This window comes from Pempheris klunzingeri, chromosome 5 (genome assembly GCF_042242105.1).
Source record: "Pempheris klunzingeri isolate RE-2024b chromosome 5, fPemKlu1.hap1, whole genome shotgun sequence".
Classification (NCBI taxonomy): Eukaryota; Metazoa; Chordata; class Actinopteri; order Acropomatiformes; family Pempheridae; genus Pempheris; species Pempheris klunzingeri.
In genome coordinates, this window is record NC_092016.1 from 24963106 (window position 1) to 24984538 (window position 21433).

Below are 21433 nucleotides of genomic sequence, written 5' to 3' on the forward strand. Positions count from 1 at the left end.
CAGAAGAGACCGTCTGTGACAGGAGATATTAATACATGACACTGTTACTAAAGCTGGAGAGGAAGAAGCGCCAATGGAAACATCCCACTAGGGACACGGAGACTGAAGAAACAAACTGCAGCAAACTAGGCTGCTGGAAAATCTCCTCTCACAGGTTACAGAGTCACACAGCCAGCAAATACCGCCCCCGTCATGCCACACTGTTAAATATAGAGAGCAGAAGTGAAAGGCACTTTTGTGCAGATGGCTTTGGTCCCATTTATCTTCATTGTAGTGATTTGACACACACACACAGACACGGTAGGCCTTATTTGCATGTATGGTTCCATGTTATTTCTTTTTAAAATAATAGAAAAAAAGGCAGAGAGAGAACTGAAAAATTCTAATATGGGTTTTCCTGAATCTTTTGGTTTTTTAGGTCCTAAAATTGTAGTTTTAAGGGTCAAATTGTCACATGAAAAACAAAACATATATGGTATTCATGTGATGATGATTTCTACTCTCTTCAGTTTCTATTCCAGTAAATTAAAAGCTATCCAAATCTCCCATGATCCAGTCCACATGTCAAATGACTTTAAAAAGGGGTCCTGACCCCACGCTTGAGGAAGTTGTTTCTCTGAAACTATACGACATCACGAAAGACTGTTTCTCCCTCTTTCTCAGAGCTGTATAACGAAGAAAAAGTGGTTACTTAGCCCCAAATCTCTCACTTCATGACTTAAAATAAATAAAGCACCAAGACAAACGCCACAGATTGACACTCACTGATGTGGTCGATGGTGCCGGCACAGAACTTGCCATAAAACTTCTTGGCTCCAAGGCCCCTCAGGTCGTGGATGGTGAAGGGCCAGAGGTGGAGCACGTTGTTCCTGGAGAAGGTGTCTCTCTTCTCAATCACCACCACCTTACAGCCCAACAGGGCCAGCTCGATGGCTGTGCGTAGGCCACACGGACCTCCGCCGATGATCAGACACTGAATGGAGTTAAAAGATGACGGATGCTATTGTGAACAGTGGAGATCTCGGAAAAGAAAAACAATAGTATCAAAACTACACGTGTAGTTGGCCTGATTGTGTTACAGATTTCCACAGCAACTGACATGTTTTATCTGCCTTTGGACTGAGAAAAAAAAAAAAAGGTTGAATACATTGGAAAGCAGCGAACAGCACCATCGTGTGAAAATGGGAACAGGAGAAGAAAAAGCTTCATCTGCAAAGTTTGATTACAGTCAACGTCTCATGTCCAGGTCAGTGTGTAGTGTGCTGGTTTACACTTATAGGGAAAATTAACGGGTAAAACAATTAGCAAAGCTATCTGGGAGAGGTCACTTCTATCAATTTTGGGAGTATCTTTCATGTAACAGAAGAAAATATACAGAAAACTAAGTTACATAAATTAGGATTCTCGATACAGAGTTCCAGAAAACGGAGCGCCCACCCAGCTACAAGGTCACCGTTTTTCTCCAAATAGCAGTTTCTCCCAAAAAAATGTCTGGGATAAGAATTTAGCTGATATTTTTGGCCCACCCTCAGCTCAGCCCATCTCTGTTAATCTCCCCTCTGTGAGTCTCTGGCCTCTTTCCCCCCCCCCGGACGTCTTATCTTTTCCGTCAGATATGAAGTCATTCCAACACTATGCTTAATGTGCTGCTCGTAATGCTTAGACATACACGGTCAGACAATAAGATGCATTAGAACATCACATAAAATAACAAATATCTAAGACATGAAATATATATCTGAACTGCCATACTGTCTATAGGCCTACAATCTGACTAACATACAGTGCTCACTTTCATAACGATGCCCATATAAATAGCTTAATTTTCTTTATGTATACTATTGTGTTATATGCACCAAGTCCAATTGGTTCAGTCTCTCAAAGCTAGGATTACTATGGTCCAATTAATTCATGGCATACAATTACACAAATAATCCATTTACGCAATCTATTTTTCGAACAAATCCACACTGGTAAAGATCCTAATTGGGTATTTGAATCAAACTGTAATTCCTTCTTTTTTGGGTTTAGGCTTTTTCAGTGCGTTTAACAGAGGCACATGTTTTACTCAAAGGAGCACAGAAAAGAGAGCGGAGGAAGGGGAAACATCCACGCCATGCAAATTTCCTGCATGAGGCAAATTTGTGCTGTTGTTGCGTTTGTTGACAGCAAACGAGGAGTCCAACTAACATGACTCACTAGCATCTTAGTTGTTTCCTTCCCAGCTACAGTAGTTCACCAACTAGCGCAGTGAGTAGTCTAGTGTGTGTAGAACCACATATTTCCTGGAGACACAGGAATGCTGACTTTGTCTGTCCAAACCAGCAAACCTCCAACACTATCGAAAAGGTTGAAAGATTGCTAAGATTCTGAAATGGACTACTCGTGTCATTCACTCTCTTACCCTGGTGCCCTGGCAGGCTTTATTCTGGTTGTAGATCTTGTGCTGCGCCCTTTTGTCCAGTTTGGTCCACAGGGCCTTGACCTTCCAGGTGCTGATTGCAGCCTTCAGTGAGCTGTAGAAGTCGCTGTATTCCAGAGGATCCAGATCCAGCTGCCTGCAGAGGATGCTGAAGGCCTGCAGGGTCCCTTTACAGGTGGACGCCTGGACAAAGTTCTCAAAGAGCACGCTGGCCTGAGCCGTACGCTCATCCTCCGTCTCACCCATCTGCTCTGATGGTGTCCAATCTCCTGTGACGCTCTCTTCCTTCTTCCTCCTCTGCTTCTTTTTCCTGCTAACTCCTCCCACACTGTCAGTGCTGGATGCCCTATGATGTGGTGTGTGGCGTCATGTTTAGCCAGCTCTAAAAGAAACAAATAAGATTTTTAGTGAGAGACACAAGAGACTGGAAATGAAATCATTGAAGAATTAAGTGATGTTTACTACTCCTGGTCCTAACTGCTAAGTCAGTCTTTGTTAAGACCAGTGTTTAGCGTGAGCGCAGTCTAAACTATGCCTGTTATTAGCAAGGTGCACTAGTGTGAACAGCCATGTGACCATGATTACTGCCAAGCAGCGTGTGATGCTGGGATACATTGTTAACAATCTTCCACTGTCTTTGTAGCTAATCATTTCTAATTTGTGGCAACGATATGGTGTATCAAAGAGAAAGAAAGAGCAATTTCACAGATATTTGAGATTAGAAAATGAATAGAGCTGCACAGCCAGAAAACGCTGCCTGCCAAGTAGTCCAACATGCCAACTAATAACCAATTCGAGGTTTCTTCCCGTTAAAGGGGAGTTCTTCCTGCCACTGTTGCCTAATATAATATCTGATGCTGCTCATGTGGGGATTCTTGAATCCTTAATTTTGAATTCCTGAATCGTTGGGTCTCTCTCTTAATTAAAGAGTTTGGTCTAGACCTGCTCTTTATGGAAAGCGTCTTGAGATAACGCTGTTATGAATTGGCGCTATATAAATAAAGATTGATTGATTGATAATAAGAGGCAGCAGTCAATAATGGAGGCCATAAATGATTGTTAAGACTGGGGCAGCCTTGGTTCAGAAAACGATGTAAGGGCGAAAAAGGACAGGGGTCAAAGCAATGGGGGTCGGTCCTTTCCCTGAAAACATCAGTATGTTCTTGGTGCTTTTGAAGAAGGTGCCCCTGCTTTGACTGGTTTGGTCGGAGCAGAAAGCAGCGGCATCAACCAGTGAGTGATGTTTACTTGGCACTGTTGGTGCAACCAACCCTGGTGGTCAGTCCGGTATCCTGTGTATGTAATTTTAAGCTGCTGAGTTGCTGTTTTTGGTGAAAGATTGACTACAAATGTATTAGACTGAATCATCCTACACAGCCTGCAATATGGGTGATGTTGACTGACCTCGGCAAAACACACAACTGTGTCGTGGAAAACATTGAAATCATATAAAAGAGAGGTCACATTCCAAATGTAAGGAATGTCTGCAGCTCGCACTGAAAATAAACTGCAGAGGTCAATGTGTTGCCTCATATAGCCACGTCGTCACAACCTACATTCTGAGACGCCCAGGGACACACGGTGCTTTGGCCACACAGCACTACACCTCCAGCCAACAACAATAAGCCTGGAGAGTTCAAACAGTCATTAATTAAGCTGCACATACTTTTTTCCCTCTCTACAACAAAGATGTTTTTCCCCCCACTGAATGCCTGATAGGATTATGACCGAGAGTGCGCTTGGAAGGGTTCAGCTGAGCAGTCATGGGAGAAGCCTGAACACTGCGGCTGCAGGAATACAGACAAAACAGTCACAGTCACCACACGCAAGCAGCAACTTGGTGAGGCACAAGATGCAGTGGAAACAACCCTGAAATACAGCACATTTACACAGCAGACTACATCTCTTGTCCCGCCACTGTACAAGCTGTTCCAGGCCCACAGGCCTCGACACATGAGGAAGTTTAGCCGCTATCAGGAGAGCATCACTTCCGCGTTCCATCTCCCAGCAGAGTCCCGGGGTATGAGAAATTTCCTGATTCCTGGTTCCTTTGGTGATCCTATCTTAGTTGACATGAATGTCTAATGAGGGTTTTGAAGTTCAGAACTGAAATACCACCACTTCCAATGACTCTTCAAAGACCCACTTTCTGTACAACCAACGGTCATGTTCTTTTTCCCCTCCCACTCTCCCAATTCCTCTGGCCTCTGGTGGGGAAGCCAAAGTGGGTCATAGCCATAAACCTGCAATAACTGATTTTCTTGGCTACTTGGGGGCAGCAAAAACAAGTTGTGAGTGTAATATTGATCTTTTAAGTTGATTTGGCAAACTTGCAGCAGTTACAGGGCAGCATTCATCTGGAGTTGTGTTTGTAAGTCAAATATTCACTTTCTCTTAGTTCTGTTTTTGGTCTCTACCAATTCCTGAGGGAAACATCTGTCTCTTTGGCTGCTAAATGCTCCGTTCTGGTAACTATGCCAATCGTGTCTGTCTGTTATTTGCTGAGCGGTGGTGCACAGTGGGTTTTTAGAACCTTTCTAGCTGAAAAATGCTGCCTGCTGTGGTAGAAAATAACACTATAATAAGTGTTGAGAGTGAACGAAAGTGGTAATATTGTGGGCCAAATATTGAAATAATGAGCCGAGTCTCACTGTAAAGCTACATAAAGACAGGGGACAGCAGCTCCTTTCAAAAAAATGAGTAGAAAGTATGTTCATATTTCAACTTACTGGACGGGCAAGCAGCTCTGAATGAAACTGAGCAGAAGCAGTCAAACCAAGACGTTCATCACTGTGAAAAGATGATGATCAGTTTTCTTCGTTGAACGTTCTTCTCACTTTGTCCAGCTGTCCCCCGAAATTTCCCTCAGCAATGTGTACATGCTTACAGAGTCACCTGCCTGCCCACCAGAATTTCCTTCTTGAAGATGCAGGAAAGAAAGTGCTGTCTCTCTGGGCTTCTAATTTTAGGTGAGGGTTATTTAGTTGCTCACAAATGTAAACTGAGTCGTTCAAGGTTACAGGAGCAGCATCCATGTCCTGAATGGACTGACTGACTAGCTGGTTGGCTGCTGGATTAATCACCTTCGTGACCCTGCTGTTCCTGTGAAAACATCTCATGAGAATACATTTTTTCATTCACTTTCGGATGCACACTCTTAAACTCGTTAAGTCTTCAACTGAAACTGAATTGCTTTTATCAGTTATAAGTCACCAACATTACATCCTGCACTTCAGAGGACATATCGACTGCTTTGAGCGTCCACACATCTGACCAACTATTTTCTACAATGTCCCTGCTTACATACCAACTAACATGTACTTCAGCCATCTCTGGCATCCCAACTGAGACATCGGGTGCTTTTTTTCATGACAAATTAACTGCCGTTTTTCATAACCTTTATCTCTTACATTTTAAATGACAGCACAACAACTTTCCTTTGACTTCCACAGGTAGTTTAGCAGCTTTTAGTGCTTGCTCGTCGACTGGCATTTTGACTGCTTTCATGGCGTAAGGTGAAAGTTCATTAGCTTTCAGCTCTTTACAACTTTACAACAGTGGGACTTTCAGTGTTAGCAGACAACCTGATGATCCAACTGCCCTCAGGTCTTAAACCTTGAGAGTAAAATCCTGAAGTCCTTTCAGGAATTATGCTTCACTTCAACTGATTTCAACCATCTTTGGTTCTTACACTCTCAAGAGGCACCTCAAACCTTTTCGGTGCTCCAGATACAACGGGCATTTCATCAGTTGCAGAAGTTTCAACTTAAACTGCAGCTGCACACAACAGTTCACATTTGAAGACAATTGTCAGTATAAGTGATCAAACACATTCTTTGAAAATGCAGTTTTTTCAGTCTGAATAAAATTCTTTGCCTAATATTAACCACAGGATTCAATCTTTATACCAAACTCTACCCAACAACAGACTCTCAAGTTATTAGAAGCTGCTGCCAAGCGTGTCGTGGATAACATCTCTGTTAAAGTTGAGTATCAGATCCTGATCGCTGGAAGCCTCTCTGCATTATTCTCACTATTACAGCCATGGAAGCTGCTATCCTAGAGGGGCTGGGAGAAGGATACAGTTTCACACACACACACACACACAGATAAGGGTCTGCACATACACCAACTTAAACACATGCATCGCACACAGACACAAACGCAGTACCCAACAGCCCTGAAACAAAATCACCTGAAAACCTGCGGATGTACTCTGTATGCAGTCAAGTGTGCGTCATGGCAAGGGGCAACAAGGACGACACATGGCTAGCCAGCCCCTTAGTTTGTGCCAATCACATATCCCACCGCACGCACGCGCACACACACACACACGCACGCGCGCACACACACACACACACACACACACACACACACACACACACACACACACACACACACACACACACACACACACACACACACACACACACACACACACACACACACACACACACACACACACACACACACACTTTCCCTTTAAGTCCTTGAGTGGCCCAGAGGGGGTCTCAGATCGCTGCTACCTAACAGTTTGGCAGCAGACAGTAGCTTCTCAATTACAATTACCCCCTCCAGACAAATTCCCTTACACACACACACACACACACACACTAACTTGTAACCCATAGTCATTTTCTGCTTTTTCATGTCCTGCCCAGATACAAATTTTCCAAAGCTTCGGTCCTGGTTTCCTCGGCAACGGATTAAAAACAAAACCTGCTTTAATTATGATCGTATCTGCTTCAGTGAAAATATTAGTAAATCAATGTGTTTGGCCAGTGGAGTATGACCATCTACTAAAGACTGCCTCAGAAAAGTAGGCCCTAAATACTTGTCCCAGATTATTCATCCTTTTGGATCTCATCCATATCTCTAATGCCCGGGGAACTATGGGACACTGGAAAGGAAATTCAAGGAATTTGTTTGGAAATAACATCCTGATATCAGCTCAGAGACCGACTGCCCTACTTGTGTCTGGCTCCGAGGACCAGACATGCTATACTACAACTCCCACTGACCCACTGGGTCAAGAGAAAAATAGAATGAAGTGTGCACTGATGCACAGAGTTAGAAGGCTATGGGAAACATCACGGCCTTTGGCAGCTGTACTGTATGTAACCACATGTGGAAGCTGTGCATTCTGGGAGTGCTGGTACAGGAAGTGGTTAACTTGGTATCTCCTTCTCTTTCCAAATGTGTGTGTGTTTGCACTCTTGTATGTACCATCTTAAACTGAAATGTAATTGCTTGTATTATTTTACATTGAACATTTCCAGTTCATCAGGTCTTATTCATCCAGTGACATTACAGCATCCACATATCAACTGACACTTCAACGATTTTGTTCTCTGACAGTTCAACTGACAACTGACAGTTCAAATATCTAAAGTGCACACATTTGTTTCAGCCATCTCAGGTGTTTCAACTTCAACTGAAATCTCACCTGGTTCACTGTTTACCGTTCAACTGGCAGTGTAGCTTCTTTTATTGGTTACTAGCCACCTGACATTTCATCTGCTTCCATCGCTGACTCTTCAGCTGGAATATATATATATATAAAAACAATGCTGACAATGCTGTGTGTTTACTATAATTCTGCTTAATAATTGTGAATTCTCAGTCTTATTAGAGCCTCCATGACTGTAATGACCCAATAAGTGATTACACAACATCTTATTATGAAAGTTACAGCTTCCTGGTCGTGACTCCACAGTACCATACACAGCACTATACATAGATGTCACTCATACACACCTATTAACACTGAACATTCATATAATGTGCATCTATTTCTGAACACTGAACGGGTGACTTGTTAATCAAGTGATCTTTTTTTAGTAGGTTCATGTGTCCATAATGGTGGTGTCACCTGCAATACAAGAACCTTTCAAAAGTAACAGGCAGCTGACAGCACGTATATGCATGTTAAGGATGCTGTCTCTGTAGATATTAATGTCAAGTGTCAGTGTGCCCCCCCCCCCCCCATTACAGATTTGTCTCCAGTGTGATGCAGAAACGTTAAGACAGGAAGTGAAGTGATGGTTGATGGGGAAGACACAAGTGGACAAAAATTCATTAATAAATAAACCAGGCGTCGCTGGCCAAAAGCTAGTGCTGGATTTTTTTTTTTTTTTCAGCTGTAACTATTTTGAAGGGGCCATCAAATCTTGATCAAACAAATCATGTTGCATGTATGACCACACCCCTGATGAAATGAAACTTGTCACTTCAATCTGTGTCCACTTGCGTGCAGAGAATTATTGTTCAGATTCTCTAGCAGGAGGAATATCTACAGTGAAATCTATTTTAATAGCTAAGCCGGTTATAGTGGCTTTCCAATAAGACACTGGAACCATTACACTGTTCATTACATCCACATAAAGCATATCCAGTCACACAGTTTGGTAGTTTGGCCCAATTCAAGACACCGCTACGCTACCTACAGATGGCAAAAAAAATTCTGTATATTACCCCTTCCTGTATAAATGCAGGAATGCAGGTAATTGACCCCCCAGTATTACAGCAAAAAGTACAAAGGTAAACAACTTGATAAATGGCTCCAACACCAACGTTAGCCATTCCAATACTAGAACTGAATTTGTAAAGGAAAAAAAATGTACGGCTTCACAATTAGTGGGCTGGGACAGCCTGTCTGCAGTCCCTCTTACTGAAAGCTGTATATGCCTCTAAGTGTGACTGTGCCCATGCTAAAGACAGCAATGTCTCATCTCCCTTACCTTCCCAAAGATGTCCACGAGAAGGTATCATATCTTTATACCTTATTATTATTGCTATGGTGACGGCGGCCGGTAGTCTCCTTCAAACTTAACATTCTTACATTTAGTTTTAAACTGCTTTTTGCCTTAATTGCTGAAACACAACTTTGTGATGACAGCACTGGAAAAGGAAGCTCAGCCTTTAGATTTAGAGCAGCGCAGCTTGAGATGATTGCTACCCAAGACATTTTCCAAACGCCCAGTCAGACCAGCCAGAGCAGCTGCCACCGTAGAAGGAGCGACCGCCCCCGGGGAGGGGAGGGAAGGAAGTCAAAGTAACCCAGCTCACCTGGGTCACAGGAACAAACAGACCAAATGGGACGGAAACAGGAAATCAGAAAGTGTTGTGCGGATATCTTTATCAAAGTGGATATATCTCCCAGATATGGAACTTTTGACATGAAGATAAAGACCATATTATCAGCGCTATACTGTTGCTGCTGTTTACATCCCCCAAGATGCAAATTCACAAAACACACTACAGAATTATTTCCTGGGTGTTTACGTGTACATGTACTGTATCCTGCATTCATCTAATGTTCTGCGTGTGTGTAGCATGAAGGGGCCATTTCGGTGGGCCACCCTGTGTTGTAAAATGACAAATAAGTGACCTTAATACTCATCCAGAGAGTGTCACTGGAGCCAAACGTGATATCTTAAAATATCTTGTATTGTCGGAGCAGCGGTCATGAACCCAAATGGATTCAATTTACACTGACGCAAAAACAGAGAAAAGCAACATATCCTCACAGTAGAAGAGATGGAACCAACAAATGTTTGACATTTTTGCTTCATAAATTATGTAAAATAAGTAATCAATTAACAATAATGTTGCTGATTAATTTCCTGTTGATCTTTGTAGTGACTCTACATGAATGAACCATTCCTAATATAACAAAGCCGTTTCTTAGGCAAACCTTTGTGCCACTGTCATTATTCCCACCAACACAACTAGTTCACATGAAGACAAAATGTGTCGACAGGCTGAGGGTAATGTTTATAACATGACACAGTATGGAATCAGGTTACCTGTCGTCTGAGCTGGAGCGTACAGGTGACAAGTAGAGCAGGAAATATGTGTCACTGGGCTACAGACAAAGAAATGAGCTCATTTTACTACACATGCATCCAGTCAGTGTTTCCTTTCCATTAAAAAGGTGTTATCTGTTATCTTATTTGTCTCCAGAGGGCAGCGTCAACAAGACAATACAGGGTGTATATTACATTCACCTCTGAGATGGTCTCAGTGGTCAACAGTCAGAACAATCTACAGTGGCTTTTAACTTCAGGGAAGTGGCTTATGCCACAACCTTTGGATGAACCATAATCTGTTCCATCAACACAATATGAGACAGGAATGCAGCACTGCAAGAGTCTGGACTGTTCCCCTGCTTATAACAAGAAATATTTCAAATAATAAAATGATCTTTTGGTTTTCACTTGTTATTTTGTGAAGAGCAGCAAGACCGGCAGAGCATCTCGAAAACTATTTTCCTCGTCACATTCCTACACTGACAGGTGCGTGCGTTTCAAAAGGAGTATGAGCTGCTGCAGTCCACCTGTGTGAACACTTCAACTGTTTAGGGATGCACTCACGCCAGTTTACATCCATGTGGCAATGATACAGGAAAGTAAGGCATAACTGATCATGACAGTCTTTATCCAGAATTCACATTCGTAATAGTGGGTGGATGCTGTACTCACTAAGCCCAACTTGAACCTCAACAAAAGTTAGAATTGGGCCAAATTTTCACCCTGTCATTCAGTGTGAGGGGGTGAGGAGGGTCAGGATGCTTGGTGAATGGTGAATACCAGCACAATACCAATGCCTTCATGGAAGGTCCAAGACTGTCTAAGAGTGTGCACCCTTATCTGCGCTTGTACAATTAATGTCACTACTGTTTTTGAAGACACAGCCATCCTGTTTTAATAGAAATAAAATCAAAAATGGACAAAACTGGTTGGTTAAATACATTTCACCCACACATCGTAAAGGCTGCCGTGACTTCCAGTGACTGCCGAGCTTAACAGCTCCTGGCTTTTCCCACACACAGTTCAGCAATAGTAGAGGTGAACGGCAGGTTTTCAAGGAGCAGGACCTGAACACAATCTGAAATTCCTTTATGAGCCTTAGATACGCCTTGGCAACAGGAGATACTTGTAGTGTGCTCAGCTCATAGAACCCTGTGGCTCAGCTGTTAGCCAGAAAGCTAATGTTGTGCAAGCCTGACTAAGTGAGATGAATGTGGGATGTGAGATGATCTCTTGTGATACACCAGTAAGTTCAGAGGGGCGGTGTACGTCCTGCGGCGGAATCAAGTGTTAAGAATCAAGTGTTAACCCAAGACCATGGTATAAAAGGTGGGTGGGTAGGAGAAGAGCCTTGCTGGGTTGGGGACACGACATTGAACTGTCTGTGGATTTTTACAACCCTAAGAGGCAGATAAGGTGTTTTTCTCCTCACGGTCATAAAGAGCCATAACACAAACAGTGTTATGATGTACATTGTTATGTTTTGAAATTCTTCCATAAAAACAGTGCAGAAAGATTCACATTAAGGCCCTCTGTTAGAGGTCACAAGATTTCACTTGAGGAGATAATCACTTACAACATAACAGAACCTTAGTTGTGTAAAGTTAGTGGCCTGTGTGTGTGTGTGTGTGTGTTAATGTCTGAGAGAAGGATCAAAGCTGAGTCAACATGTTCCTGCCCAGACAGACTAGATGCCAAGAGAGGGAGAAAAACAGACAGGAGAGGAAGACAGTGTGTGCAGAGAGCTGTTTCAGTGAACACTGTTGCACATTCTTCAGTTTTGAAATCCATGGAATTTAAATCTCACCACAGAGAGTACAGACTTGGCCAGGAGACGACGTGCTCCTGAACGGGATGCTGATTAGCTCCAGCAGCAGTGATTTGCTCCAAAAACAGGAAATATGAACAGCTGGAATGTCAGAGGGCTGAGGTGTGGATGTGTTGCCTCCATCTCAGAAACACACCACAGAAGAGCCTGAGTGGCGGCGGCAGCAGGATCTGGACACAATGACCATGAGATCCTGAGAAGTTTGGTTTTGAAGTGAATGAGGAACACTATCTGCTCATGAATGGTTTTTTTTTTTTTTTCAAGAAGTCACACAAAATGTGTCCAAATGATCAAATAATGAATATGTCATTTGCTTTAGAAGAAAAAAAAAAACATCATATTTTGTAATATTTAATTTGGACTGAGAGTCAAATGACATCATCTGTTTCCATCCATTATGACTCCTCCAATCTGGACTTATCAGTGAAGTAAAGCCCTAAACATGCAGCACTCACCGTCAGATACAAAATGAACATGAAAAACACATGTGGATGAAAAAGTGTTCAGTCCTGCAGGTTTGGTTTCAGAGGTCAATAATATAAGAGGGTGGAAAGTTTAAGACAAACCTCTCCTGCTCACATGCCCCTGAACTCAACTCTGACAATAGTTTCACCAGAGAAGCAAATGTTCCTACTTCCCCCCCATGACTCAGTCAGCATCCTGCATTTGCAGTTTTGATTACTGCTGTACCAACAACACATGTAGTTCATTCTAACAATGACAATAATTCACCACTCAACACCGATGACGCATATTTAGGGTCAGTTTACATTTCAACTGGTACCAGGAATTAGGTACCAGTGCACAGCGGTTCCTTACTCTCTCTGTAATGACATAAATGTAATGCTGATCAGTCCAAACTTCTCAATCTTAACATTGTTACTTATTCGGAGCATCTTACACATCACACAGGATAAAGCAGCAGTTGTCTGCATCAAGTTCTGGTCAGTGTAGCCACATTAGCGACTCTCCAACATGTGCTCTAGCCTACTGTCTCACCTTGATGCGCTCTCTGAAGTATCACAATTTGGCACCGATTGATTTAACGTGAATCAGTACTCAGCAGCACCGCCGGAATTTGGTGGTTACCCTGAAGTACCAAGTTCGGTACACAACACTAGCCATGCTGACTATATTGTTAAATCATGAAATAACTTCAAATCTTACACTTCGACTAACTTTAGACTGCTGTCAGTGCGCACATCACAATGATATTTAAACTTTTTTTCCTTTTATCAGCTTCACTCGGTGCTTTCACTGTACTTTCTGCCACTTCCACTACAACTTCAGCCGTTTCAGTATTTCAGCTAGTTCAAATGTTTTAACTGAAAAAGTTTATCGTCCAGCACACAAACATTTTCTAAAAAATGTAGCCTTCTTCCATATGATAAAAACCTTATTGTAAACAATTCAACATTTTGTGCTGGAGGTGACCAATTCACAAGAGGTTTTCTTTCTCCCATTCTTTCCTTTGTGGATAAAATCCTTAAAAGCAACTGAGTTTAAAAAAGTCACTAACTGCTCACACTGCAAACAGCGTTTCCGGAGGGAGGAAGCTTCTGCGTGAATATCTGGAAGCCACATCAGACTGGACTACAGCTGAGAGCAACACGCCCATACTTAACCCAGAGATAAGGGTCCGTAGGAGGGAACAAACCACTCATCAGCTCCATGTTTCTATCCCCTGGTGGGAGACCACAGTACAGAGGGGTGGCTCATTAATGTAAAAGTACAGAAGAGAGCCATACATGCAAATGTTTTCCTGACAGTATATATGTAAAGTATGATCAAAAAAGGTCAGTATTATACAGATATATATTTTTTATTGTGACATTGAAAGCCCATCTGCATCTGGTTCACAAATTATTTTTACTCCTATGATGATGTTCATATGTCACAACCAGTTCAGAAATGACCAGAGCGAGAAGAACAAGTCTTAAACAAACACACTGTAAACAGGTTCCACTGTGGTCTGATCAGCACCTGAGAGCAGGCTGCAATGTTTGAGCTCTTCAGCCAAACCACACTTTGATGTAAGAAGTCTTAAGGGGACAGCTGAGTTTTATGACTTTGGTCACCGACTGTTTGCCGTCTTACTGCACGACTCCACTTGGTGATGAGTTAATGCGCAAGTACGTCATCTAAAGGCCATGTACAAATAACAATTTCCTTCAAGTAAAGCACCCTTTGTGTTAAATGTGTGTGTTTTTGGCCGACTAGTTCAGGCAAACATAACTCACCAAAACTGCACAAGAGTTCTGCACAAGGCCCGTCAGAATGAAAACAGTACTGAACACAAAGGCGGCATAAAACAAAGCCATAAGGGAACAGCTGAGCTTTATGACAAAACTTCTCTGGGGATAAAGTACAGTCATATCCTATTCTCAGCTTGACGCAGTTCATGTTTTACATTCAACTTACAAGCAGGGTTAAGACTTGTTCTCTTCTGGCATCGGTGGGATTGACAAAGCACTAGAAATCAGCTGTGACTGGAACATACTGTTAGCCTCATGTGTGAGCTCATACAGTGCATGCTGGTCTAAAGGTGGTTCGTAAGAGGAGCGAAGGAGGAAAAGGGAAGACAGACTTGCCTCTAGTTTGGTTAATCAGATGTAAATATCAGAGAACAATCCAAACCCACCAGCCAAAAATTCAAATGCATGGAAATCCCAATAGATTCACAACACGTATGAAAAGCAGAGTCGTGGTAAGACTAAAAATCTGGCTCTGACATCAACTGACTTCAAATTCAGTTAAGTACTGAAACAACAAAGCTGAGTAAATCACACAGAGACAATGCTAAAGTCATCACAGCACAGGAAAGTAATGGGGAAGTGATACGCAGTTCTTTAAAAAGCATCGACTTAGTAGAGACAAGATTATCTTTTAGGCATTGTAGATTTTTTATCAAACCTCAAACAGTCTAAAGATCCACCCCAAAACTGCTTGTGGTGGGTGTCTGGTGCCGTTTTCTCTGACCTCTTCCAAGAAATTTCATACAAACACACTGAAACTTGCTACACTAACAATATACCGTAGAAAATATTCAGTTAAATCTGAGAGAAAGAAGGAAAAAAAAAAAAAAATCAAGTAAAACTCAACCTCTACCTCCAAATATTAATCTTTCCTTTGGTCTTTGAAGAAATTCCAGTAATGCATGGGTGCCCAGAAGAAACAAGCACCAGTGGGCTCCAAACAGCCTCTGTGTAAAAGACACCACTGTTCGTACATACCACGAGGTGAAGAATGATACCATCTCCCAGAACTCTTGATGCGGTTTTCACAGCCGTTTGAAATCAACAGATATATAAGGGGAGAGATAACAGCGTCTGTGTTCAGCAGCTGGGCAAACGTCTGACTTGGGGTTAAAGATTCCTTTTAAGGTTTTCCTTATCACACCTGGTCTTCCTCTTTGAATACAGTTTTACTAATAAGGGCACAGTGATGATTCTTACCTTTGGTGCAAAGGTTGCACCAAAGCATGTGGGAGTGGCCAAACATCTGGCAAACACCAATATGACTGTAAAAGGAAAGGTTTAGTAACAAGGGCTTCACCAGCACTGCTGACATCAGTAGCGTCACTAAATGTTTTGCAATGACATCAATTGTTGGTATTGACAAAAAGGTTCCTTAAAGTAGCTGGAAATGGCAGTGAGAACACGACCCACAAGATATGTGCATGTACATACGTTCCTGGCGATGCTGCGAACCTTCCGCATATATCACTTGCACCAGAGAGCCTCGATGGCGTGCAGTGAGGAATCGGTGCGCTGGGCAGTTTTCATCACCCTCTGCAGAGCATTCTGGGTAGTCATACCATACTGTGGTGCAGCTGGTAAGGATGTTCTCGATGGTGCAGCAGTAGAAGTTCCTCAGAATCGGAGGAGACCGACGGACCTTCCTCAGTCTCCTTAGGCAGAACAGACGACGGTGAGACTTCTTGACTGGGATTTAGGTTTTGATGTGGTCACCCGGGAACTTAAAGCTGGCGACACACTCAGCCTCTGTCCTGCTGATATGGATGAGGGTGCGTGTACCACTTTGGTCTTCCTGAAGTACACAGTGAGCTCCTTAGTCTTTTTGAGACTTGACTCAGATTTGATCCTAAATATCTAACTGTATTCTAAGTGTACAGTAACTGCTACAGTGTATTTTTAGACTGACTGACGGGAACAAATCAGTTGAAAACGACTATAAAATCGAACCCTACCAGTGGACATACCCGTGGAAAATAAGGAAAAACAGAATTAGAACAGCTGAGGAATGTATGCAACATTACATATAGGGAGACTAATTGATGTTCAGAGCAGTGAACTAACTGTGTTCCACTGATTTGCAAAACATCAGACGAAAAAATGTAAAAACAAGCGCTTCAACAACTCGTGCCACAGTTTCAATTAGAATTTACTTAAAATCATCAATTTTATCATCTTATTGCCACAATACAATTCTACTTAGACTAAGTAAATTATAACATTGCTTTATTTCCCCAGTGCTACATTTTCTCCATTCCACCTTAAATCTATGTATCAAATCCAAGTTCTTATATAGTATAAAGTATAAGTCTAAAACGTGGATTTCAGGAACTTAATAAGAGTGAATGAGTGAGAATATGAGTCAGACATCACTCTGCCCTCTCACAACACAGACTACAGTAGCTTGGCTTGAATAATACACACCATATGTTTGCTTGTACTGATATAGGTTTTAATTGGTACAGCCCTGAATCAAACCCTTAATCCCCACAGTGTTAAAAGCACACACTGTGCAGGTTTGGGGCTGGATTAGGCCTACGACTGTGAAATGATATCCCATACAGTTTGTCTACAGAGTGCATCAATTGGATGACACACGTTTAATCTAAGTGTGTCCTGAATCTAGCAGCCAACTACTTGTTTGCATGAGCCTAATATACAACAAGCTCTGCAGTAAAGGCTTATTATAATGTTCAGATTTGGTTGATACGGTATTGAACAATTGTACAAAACCTTTACTGAATGCACAGCTGTCTTACCAGCCCAGTCCTCATGGATGGTTGTGCTACAGCCTTGCAATGCAAGACTCTCCAGACTTTATGTTGGTTTGGATTAAACTTAAGACCCCATCTTATTGAGGGGGATTTGGGCCCATGTGTTCTCTAGAGGTATTGGATTTTATAGGCCAATAAGCATTAGACCCTTGGACTGCTGTTGCACAGCATGTTAAGTTCTTAATATTTCCAGACTGCGACTTTAACATACAGACCCTAAACCCTTGAAGTTGGATGGAAAGGAGGAGCATTTCAACACAAAGTTAAACCTGCTAGACTCCTAAAACGCAGCAGATGGCTGGCCAGTTTATGCAAGAGGGAGCGATACCAATATAATCTGTTGCTCGTGGCAACAATCAAACATATTTCAAAGTTAGTAGCTTCAAATAGTAGATAAAGTAGTGCAGTTTGCTCGAAAACTGAAGACCAAAAAGGCAATTATTTTATTATTTTGTTCTCCACCTCCACCTGAGAAAACGCCTGGCTCTGTAGCCACTACATGTCAGCTCGTTGCCAACTGTGACTGCTGTTTGGTGCTGGCTATTAAACCAAAGTGGAACCGCGAGAGTCTCAAAGGCTCCAGAGAGCTGCAGAGTTGGCTGATAATTGTCTTCACCATCGCTGTACGTGCTTCCATATTACAGTCGGTTTGATGCAACGTTAATATCAATACAGATTAATGCAGATTTCAGCATACACTCTGCAGGCTATATTCTTTTACTTAAATATGGAGTGTACTGCATCATAAATATCATAATCAGAGCCTGTACATAGTAGAAGAACTGGATGGTCCCAAACTATCTACTGACCTTTTCTTCAAAGAACCTTTTCAATCAACCTACAACTCAAGTTTTGGTTGTAGTTGGAAAAGTTTCTCATCTGACAGCAGCTCACTGCTCGGCCAGTGACAGTGACACCCTCCCTGGTGTATTTTTGTCTCGCTGCTTCTCCCCCCTTGGTCTGATATATGCAGTGACACCCCCTTATAAGTCAACCGCTCATTCCAGGAAGTGACAGCTTGTGCAACGGCCTGCCCCCCCCCCCTCCCACAGGGATCATGGTACAGACAAGTAGAACACACCAACATGAAATGGTCAGAGATTAACATCTCAGCGTTTGGCAGCATAACATTAAACATGAATGGGGAAAAAAAAACATAAACAAAGGTTACAATATTTAGCTCACTTGGGATTTGCCAACACAAAGAGTGTCTATCGAGGCCACAAACATAAAAACTAAATGAGGAGATACAAACTGTGGACAAAAGCAGGGCCAATCACATGAACACTACTGTCTGCTAACAATCCCACAATGCAATGCTCCACACTAGACGGTCTCTACATCTGTTGCGATGGCACGAAATGATGATGGCGGTTGGTAAGTGTCTGAAATCCCAATTTACTGCTCACTAATGACTTGCACCGGGGACACACTGACCACCCAACACAATCTGTTGGCATCCAAGTTAACGGGTTAGAGCAGCCACACAGTCTGTGAGCAGCTCATCCAGAGAGCTTCACAGTCCACACCTGTAGAATATGTCACATACGTGGAAAAAATATATGTATAGATTTTTTAAAAGACACTTCCTGTTTCTCTTTCAAAGTAAAAGCTGTGTAGCATTTCTGTGGCTAGAATCCCTACTGTCATCACTATCTGTTTACGTGAAATGAAGTGAAATATTCAATTGTTTACGACCATTATCAAAGGCAAACTGGCAGCAGCACAGAGAGATCAGCCGTGGATGGAAACAATGCAGGACACTGAATACTTTACATGTTTCATGAAAAAGGAAATGCACTCAACACCTTTGTTGGAGCCCAAGGATGCAGACAATGTGTTTTGTGAGTAGTGCAAACTTTGTTTAGAAGAACAGCCCACAGTGCACCCTTAAGTCAGCTGCACAGCCTGTGGACGCTGAAAACAGTTTTTCCCCCCCCGGGAAAGTATTTTGTCTTTCCAGGCAGACAGCAGACAGCATCTGTGGGATCAGCAGATAGAACCTGCTGCTAGAAAACCACTTAAGGTTGGCGCTGGGCAAAGTTCAGTCAGCACACGTGCCTTTTACCTGCAGCTACTCTGGTTTAATAACCACCCTTTAACCAGGATTTGTCCAGGACCTGGACCTCTGACCCGTCAGCCCTTTATGCTGACCAAGCTGCTTCTAACCAACACTCACATTCAGCAACTATAAGCTACTTCCAACAATTGCTCTTCCTAATGCTCATTTACCTCAAACCCCTGATCCATGTGCAGCACATGAGCAGAGCCATAAAACACATTAACTGAGTGTCTCTCTCCTTAAAAACAGAATCAGCAGCCTGATGTCCTGACTTCTGCACCGCCTGCCACTGCCTCTTCAAAAAAAAGAGGGACCTCATTAGGTCTGGATGCGGATCCAGTTGTAATGAAGACTAATCCACTATATGACTCAAGTGCAAATTGAGTGAAAGTTTATCCTGCTACTGAAACATCAGCCCACAACAACTGTGGGTTCTAAGATGAGACGAGCCTTCTCGCCTGACTGGATTTCAGGTCTCGGAGGACGTGAGGCCACCTGCTGCACTCAGGAATCAGCTGGAAGGTGAGAGGACGGTCACACTTATATCACTGTAGAAAACTGCAAAGGTTCCAACGCTCCAGAGGGAAGAGACTGTGCTGCTATTGAAGGCTTCCTCTACAACTTAATCCCCTCTCTGATGACCTTCTTTCTGCCTCTGCAGCGGTTCTGATGCACCTCCACAGCCAAATGTGTTCACTCAAACTGATTTTCAACTGGATTCTATTTCAGCCACTTATCCCTTACTGTTGGTAACCATTTGTTTTAGCTGTTTGGACTCAAACACAACATTGTTCAGGATATATACAGTGCTTAACAAATTTATTAGACCACCACCCAGTGGAAGGTGTTTGCCTCCCCTGCCCTAAATTAACAGTATTGCTGATTACCAATATATTTTTTTAATGTCTGTAATGGTTAACCCACCAGTATGTGTAAGCTCTTTAATCAAAATGATGTATCTGAAATGATGTAAAAGGAATCTGGAGTGGTGGAACTGATGGACTGGCCAAGTTAAAGTCCAGGCTTGAATCCTATCGAACAGATCTGGGATTTATTGAATTAAAAAATAGATCACACACAAATTTAATCCAAAGCAAGTCTCTGGGAACAGCTAGGAACTATTTGGAGCTCAATAACAAAAGAGACGGTCGAAAAGTCCATGAAAACAATCAAAGGAGGTCAAACTAAATATTAAGATTTCTGGTTAAAATATGTGAATAAGGACTATTTAGTTGTTCCACTTTGTTATTTGCCTAATAAATAATAATACAATGTTTAATTTGAAACAAGTTTTTGACAGATTTCCAAAATATTTGTGTTTTCTCGTTTTTATGACAGGTGGTCTGATACATTTGTTAAGCACTGTACATCTGTAATTTGTATTTAGTCAAATTAGTAAATCTCCTGTATACTTTTTCCATGTGTCCCGGCATCTGCAGAGGTCAGCCCAGGGAAACAAGGACCCCCCCTCGGTTGGTAACCACAGGACTAAAGAGAGTGGATGTTACCTGACAGTGAAGTGTTTGAGGTTAAATCCATCCACAGTCCACCTGGTGAATATCCAGTCTAGTGATGGTAGTGGGTTCATACCTGCAGTTTGCCTAATTTTCATCGAGGATAAACTCAGAGAGCTCCAGTGAACCACTGAAGCTTTGTTTGGGGCCTGCCCACGTCACCTGTTGCACCTTCAGCGTCTCTAAAGTTACAGCCGCTGGTGAATAATTCAGCAGCAGCACTGACACACACACGGAGCACAAGAAGTCATTCCCCAGCAGCGTGGGCTGGATGTCACACAAGAACCACTGCAAAATCACATTCCCGGTAGGCGCTCAGTCGGGCACTCACGCTCAGAGGGAGTGCGGCTGTCGGCTCCTCTCACCGGGGGGGGGGGGGGGGGGGGGTCCTGGTCCAGAAGCGGCGTGTTCCTGCTGGGCTCCTCCACCTTCGATCCTCAGCGTGTCGGCAGCGGGAGCCCCAAAGTGTCCTCACAGGTAGCCCGACACCTTAACGTCGGCGCTGCGCTCCGCTCATGACAGCTGCCGTGAGGCCACTGACGCTGCCGCTGTTGTAGAGCAGCGTCAAGTCCGCCTGCAGCACAGAGGGCCACCTTCCGGTTAGTGGTTTTCAAGAATAAAGCTCTCTTTAACGACAAGGGAAGTGGTATAATACATATATATAATACAATATTGATGCTTGCTCATGTGGGAATTCCTGAATCGTTGGTCTCTCTCTAATTAAAGAGTTTGGTCTAGACCTGCTCTTCATGTAAAGCATCATGAGA

At 42.8% G+C, this 21433-nt stretch overlaps 1 protein-coding gene across 1 annotated transcript in view; it reads right to left on the bottom strand.

Annotated features, from left to right (window-relative positions):
• mical2b (microtubule associated monooxygenase, calponin and LIM domain containing 2b) overlaps positions 1 to 21162 on the bottom strand; it is a 59661-nt gene extending 38499 nt beyond the window's left edge. The window contains exons 1-3 of the mRNA XM_070830284.1: positions 20998 to 21162; positions 2405 to 2804; positions 766 to 973 (exon numbers count right to left, since the gene is read on the bottom strand). Coding sequence (XP_070686385.1) covers positions 766 to 973; positions 2405 to 2668 — 472 coding nt within the window. The 5' untranslated portion in view covers positions 2669 to 2804; positions 20998 to 21162. The remainder of the gene's footprint in view (positions 1 to 765; positions 974 to 2404; positions 2805 to 20997) is intronic.
• Positions 21163 to 21433: the final 271 nt, after the last annotated feature.